This window comes from Brachycentrus maculatus, unplaced genomic scaffold (assembly GCF_059751285.1).
Source record: "Brachycentrus maculatus isolate JH-2025_06_01 unplaced genomic scaffold, ASM5975128v1 h1tg000380l, whole genome shotgun sequence".
Taxonomy (NCBI): domain Eukaryota; kingdom Metazoa; phylum Arthropoda; class Insecta; order Trichoptera; family Brachycentridae; genus Brachycentrus; species Brachycentrus maculatus.
In genome coordinates, this window is record NW_028281129.1 from 146,637 (window position 1) to 153,309 (window position 6,673).

At 30.5% G+C, this 6,673-nt stretch overlaps 1 protein-coding gene across 1 annotated transcript; it reads left to right on the forward strand.

Moving 5' to 3' along the window:
- Window positions 1-97: 97 nt before the first annotated feature.
- Window positions 98-3,636, forward strand: LOC148303198 (uncharacterized). The gene is made up of 2 exons (XM_088270372.1): window positions 98-596; window positions 1,387-3,636. The coding sequence occupies exons 1-2, from the start codon at window positions 188-190 to the stop codon at window positions 2,031-2,033; spliced, it is 1,056 nt and encodes a 351-aa protein (XP_088126498.1). The 5' UTR covers window positions 98-187; the 3' UTR covers window positions 2,034-3,636.
- The last annotated feature ends 3,037 nt before the right edge of the window (window positions 3,637-6,673 follow it).

Sequence of the window (6,673 nt, forward strand, 5' to 3'; positions counted from 1 at the left end):
ATTTCTACTCTCCGTTTGGATGTAAATTTGGGTAGATTCCCCTTTATTCCCAAGCTACCGGGTTTATTCCCGTTGCTACCGGTCGCCCATCCTAACCCCGAGTGTTTCCCGCGCGCGGCCAAATCAATGAAATCTCGCTACGAGGTAACCCTTATTGATCACGTCCGAGTTTTTAGGTCATTCCGACATGTCATCCAAAAGTGGAGCAGAGATGTCACACCGCGAAAAATTACAACTCATGGACACGGAGCTCAAGTCGTTCTACGAATATTGCCAACAGGCAGGCTTCACCGATGAAGAAATGGAGGAGATATGCCGACCGTTCACCAATGTAGTGCGCCGCGTTTCGCTCCAAAAATGGCTGAAAATAATACTCATCGTCGCCTTCGTAATACTGGCCATTTATTGCTTGGGTAATTTAAACACCGTCGCGTGGCATTCTACGGCTATCGGGAGGATTTTCTTGATCAAAATACTTCCAGTTTGGGACTGGACGCCCCTTTTCTACAAACCCTGCCTCGTCAATAAAAATCACAAAAATTTGGAAATCCATAATGTACTTTCTCTTTCCGATTGTGCTGTCTGCGAGGCAATCGGTAAGTTTACAAAATGTAATAATACCACACCCTTCTAAATGCCACATACCCTGCACCAGCACCATAGCTATTATTAAAATTATATATTTGCAGTTTATATCTTACTACATTCATATTCCCCTATATTTCACTTAAAAATAAAATGACACCCATCATTTCAGGGATCTTTATATTATATGTTTAAGTAATTAAACAGTGACTTTTCCTTTATTTTTTGGCAATAAAGCAAATTATGATAATTCTTATGCACTTAGTATTTTTAAATTATTTGGTGCATAAAAGTGCCCGCCCAAAAAGTATCTACTTTGATTATTGTTTTTTAATTTGTCATCTTTATTGATTTACATATTTGTTTATTTACGGAAATATTAGCAAAAAAATATCTAAATAAAAAAAATATATGTCCACTCTAATTGCAAGTATTGGGCTAGAGAAGTCATATATGTATATCTAAGACCCAAACTGTATAATGTTGCACCACTTACAATAGTATAAAAAGTAAATAAAAATTAAAAAGTAGATTTTTGATGTGGGACACAAGTGTTTCAGTTAGTCACCCCAAAATAATGGAAGCCAAAATGTTAAGTTAATGTTGACCGGAAATTAAACCCAGGATCTCACAGATGAAAGACAATACCAAGTAGTCTGGTGGATATTGTGAAAACAATGAAACTAGCAATCATATAACATATATGGATCAAAGTATTAATTTTAATTTGAAAGCTTTAAATGTGTCAAATGCAACAAAAACCTTTTTGAATTATAGCAATTGTCTTTCCTCTGATTGCAGTTTCGGTACAGCATGTCTCCAACACAAACTATGACAGCATCCTCAATCAGCATCTCATTAGGGGAGCTCCGGTCATCGTGACAGATGCAAACGTGGACTGGTCACTCACCAAGAACCCAGAAATCAACCTGACTCGGCTGCTCTCCGATGACGAACGCCTCAGAGACTCGGTGCCTTGCATATTACAAACCAATCTACGCACCGGAAAGCAACCGGCAGACTTGGATAACTTGCTGACAAAGATAACTAATATTCAGATACCAAATTGGTTTGTGCATTTTCAAAACTGTGACCTGCAGGCGGTCAAATCTCTCAGAGTCTTAGCTCCTCGACCGTACTTTCTTTCTCCGCATGTACCCCCGGCTCATTTCAATTGGTTGCTAATTTCCAACAAGTATGCAGCGCCACGCTTCAAGGCGTTGGAACTGGATATCGGTTTGATCATAGTCTCCCAATTAAAAGGTTCCACTCTAATTCAGTTGACCCCGCGGCATCCTTGCGAAGAGATGTGCCCGAGTCTCGCCTTTGACTTGAGACAGAGTGAAACGTTAGTTCTCGCAAATTCAATGTGGAATTTCGAGTATACTCCGGATGAGAGCGGAGAGAACACAGCTATCTTGACAGAAACGGCTTGGAATGAAGCGTAGTGAAGCAACGCTTTGAACATCGATTAATAAAATCCTAATGTATATATGAACATCTGCAAAATGACTTTACAGGCATCTAGATACCGTGAAAGTTAGGAACTTGTTAAGTTGAAATCAAAGTCTGATTTAATGTCTATACATTTTGAATATATTCTTGACAATAGTTTCAACTTAGGGCATTTTCAAAACAGTGTAAACACACTTGTTGAACACTGTTTAAAAAAATGCCCTAAAAGGTAAAAAGAATAAAGAGATTAATCAAGTAGTCTAAAGATTGATTAACAATTGTGTCATCTTAAAAATGAAATAATTTTTTATCAAATACTTCCAAAAATATGATCTCCCATCCCAAACTAAAATTTACTTTTATATATAGATCATAGATTGTAAAAAAATATCTAAATGCAGGGGAACTTTTAGATTTTAAAGCCAGCAACCTATTTTGGGTTGGTTGCCAACACAATTATGAATTTTATTCGTTTTTATAATGAAATGAATAACTTATTCGACTTCAGTCGACCATTACTTATACATTCTATTAAAAATTAATTGGTGGAATACTGAATCTCTGAATTAATTCCTGAATCTAGTGAAACGATTACATAATTTTTATTAATCAAACATTTTATATTATTTCTAAACAAAAAGCAAATATGTACATAAATGAGTCATTGATTTCAATTTGTTGACTATAGTTTCTGCGTTAATATGGAATTTTCCATAATTGTTCCCTTAATCTCAATTAATTAGAAGAGAAAGAAACACAAGAAAACAACAAAAAAACCTAATTGTTTCATTTATATTAAATATTTTTGAGATGTTCAGATATACATAGGGATCGTAAAATGTACTTCGTAAATAAACTTGTAATTTAGCTTACAAGGAATAATGCTCAAACAGTATTGTCTTCAATATGTTTATAGCTCAAGATAAAAGTAACTTAATAAACGGGTTATATGCGGATATTTAAAAAAATATTTGCAGTATCATTTAACATAATTATAAATTCTAAAATCAGGCAATTGTGAATTTTGTCAAATGACCGATAAAAAAAGTTTTATCAAATTGTATAGAATCAAATCTGTTTATGATTGAATAATATATATTTGTTAAATTAGTATGAGATCCTACGTTATAAATTAAGAACTCTGAAGTTATTACATAAATGAAAAATTTAATTATACTTCTCACTACGGTAAAACAGTAAATTCTGGTTAATTTAAGATTTTAAAAATACATAATTAGTCATTTTTTACAAAGTTTTTAACTTATTGATAAAAATATGATACCACCGAGTTAGTATTTTAATGATAAACAGTAATATCTTGGCTAGCAAATTAGGATTTGACCAACAAACTACACTGAGAATTATGTCAGTTTAAAGGTAAGGTGCCATACAGATATGTATAATGAATGGGAAACAATGAGCATTCATACGTAAGGCACAAGTGTTTTACCTTTCTTACATACTATCTGTATGACACATAATGAGTTTTACCTTTAAACTAACAATACTGCCATATTTCAATGACAATTCGGATTTGCTTCAATGTTATTTGTTTTCTTTGCCTTATTATTTGGTTTGGCTGGGTACGCTACTCCGCCTAGGTGGAAATATCAACAATATATATATATATATATATATATATATATATATATATATATATATATATATATATATATATATATATATATATATATTATATATATATGTATAACAAATAACTCCTACCACAAAAAAGTTGATTCAATCAATTAATAAATATGATCTTTTCTATTATGCAAAAAAAAATACTAGCAGAAAAAGGTATTTCATATTTTAAAACTAAAGATATAGTTTATTTCAAAAGATTCAACGGTGATTTATTTAATTTGTTGTCCAAAATATTACTGTAACTAAATTTACTGTTTACTGTATATCATCACAATATGACATACTAATACATATTATTACACATTATATCTCTACATATTCTCTTCTAAAGTAGTATAGGTAAGGCATAAACTAAACATGCACATTGAAGTCTGCACCTTGTAATGTTAAATTACAAATAATTACAAAGCGAATATAACCATGCTAGATAATAAATTCGAAATATTTTATAAGGGTACCTACTTAAAAAAAGTATTTTATAAAGTTTTGAGCCCTTGGCAAATATTTGAAAAGAAAAGAACAGTGTTGCAATACTAATACAAACTTGTTTGCCAGAAAATATTTTCAGAATTCCCAACCTGGCAATTCTGTTTAGAATTAGTTTTGAAAACTATGACAATGCACCGCCTACTGACAAGCATAGTAACTAAACTTACCGTATTTTGAAGTGCTGATAAAAATCACACCAAATTAAATTGACGCAGAATTTATGGTGGCCAGAAAATAACATAATAGCTAGTTGACCACTTTATTTGCAAGTGTTCAAGTCCCATAAGAAAATTTAATAGTTAAGGAAAAAAGTCTTCTATAAAGGTTTTCTCAAACCTCAATCAAATTATAAGCAATATTATGTGTGTGTTTATATTATATGCCTCTTTTAAAGCATGTAGTATATTTTTTATATAATAATATATATTTGATGTGACAATGAATGTTTTGCATGTGAGTTTGAAGTGACATCTGTTGTAATTCATGCAAAGTACTGAAAGACTCCGCTTAATGCAGGGAATATAATCCAATAAGTTCCAACGCTAAATAGAACAATGTTATTTTAATATGTAGTACGTAGGGAAAGGGGAACACTCAATAAAAAATAAACAAAATTTTCATTTATCTGAAGTTATGTTTGTAGTCATTTGCATGATAATATTACATTACACAAAATATGAAAGCAAGTTTTGGAAGTCATTTAGAAGCACTTGCATTTAAAAGTCAAGTCAAAAGCTTTTTCACGCCATTATTTATTTAATATGTATCTTTACATACACTGTTTCATTTTGAATAATCCTAAAATTATAAGGATTAATTTTTATAGAAATCAACAAATATAAACATACAAAATAACTGTGTTATAAAATCATTATATACAGTTTAACTAACGGTTTTAAAGCAAACAGCTTCTGTTTCTTTGAAACCAGTTGACATTATATGTAATTGAGTTACTTAGAGATTTTATAAGAAAAGTGTTTTTTGTAAGTTATGAAATGGAAAATGACAGAGTGATTCAAAAATGAATTTTAATAAATATAATGTTTATTGATTTTCTCAACCCTTGACCATAAGACTCGTTTCAATGTACCTTAATACGGGACTATCGCAAAATGTATGATGATAAGAAAAACTGAACTTTTACTAAAAGCGCTTACTAAAAACATTTCTACATTAAAAGCAACATCTATTGTTGAGATGAAAAGAAGCTTTTTTATTGAGCAGAAACTCTTTTATTAGTATGTGAGAACCGAATCCAGGATTAAAATCACATACATGAGAAACGCCAGAAAATATAATTTTTATTATTTTAGTAACTCCTATAATTGGAGATAATCCAGATTTTGTGAACAAGTATTTGGACACACTCAAAATGTTGTAAATATACAGTATTTGTTTAAGGTTTGAATATACTGTATTTTGTATTTATTAAAACCTAAAACTGTGGACTTAATTTCGGTATATTTGCAAGAAAAGGGCTCAAAATAGTGATAGTTCGTTTAAAAACAGTGGTATTTATATTCCTCGATACAAGTTCACTATAATGTGATGTATCGTTATTCTATAAGTTGTGTAATTTAAATTAAAGGCAGGCTTTACACTGCTTTCTTATCATGTAAGTCGTACAAATTTACCAAAAAAAACCTTTATTTGTATTGTGTAGGATAAATAAACTAATGAGCATATAATCAACTTGTTCTATTTTATTTTTTCATTCTTTTTATCGTTTCTCTTCTAAACCTTTGCAAAGCTTATATCGCTCACTCCTTTCAACAACATCAAATATCAAAAATCGTCAATTTTCAGTTGTGCGTGTTTTCGGAATGCCCAGAAAATGTACTATATCCCACCAGCAAAAGCGGCATATTTTAAACTTAATATTTACCCGCAGAAAGTGTTGTTTTTGCATTTTGAAGAAAAGGTATTGTTTAATTTTTTTTTAAATATACTAAATATTTTTCAAATGGAGAAAAAACCTTCTGGTTTTACCTAAAAACATCTGTTGCACAGTAAAAAATTCAATAAGTGGCTTGATATTTATTTTTAATACATTTCATAAAATTTTAAACTTTAAAAACGATCTCCTGAAAAATCACGTTTTTTTTAATATGATGTTGTTGAAAGGAGTGAGCGATATGTGAACGTACTTCTATACAGTGAAAAACGTAGATCTAAAACATTGTCGTCATGAACAAATTAAAGGGCTTAAGACCCAGTTTTTGGTGGCTTAAGTGATCACATTATACACTTGTGTAATGTTCACCATTCTGCCCATTATTGAATATCCAAATTGCATTAATATTTTTAAGGGAATCCAAGACCATTGCATATGTATATACACACATATATATATATATATATATATATATATATATATATATATATATATATATATATATATATATATATATATATATATATATATAATGGTCTTAGATTCCTTTCACATGCGTGTAGTATTTTAATATATTTGGAAGAGTATTTGAGCTGTCAAAAT

Coding starts and splice junctions, on each gene's coding strand:
- LOC148303198 (XM_088270372.1), top strand. CDS start 188: ATGTCATCCAAAAGTGGAGCAGAGATGTCACACCGCGAAAAATTACAA. Junction 597..1,386: donor TGCTGTCTGCGAGGCAATCG/GTAAGTTTACAA, acceptor CTCTGATTGCAG/TTTCGGTACAGCATGTCTCC.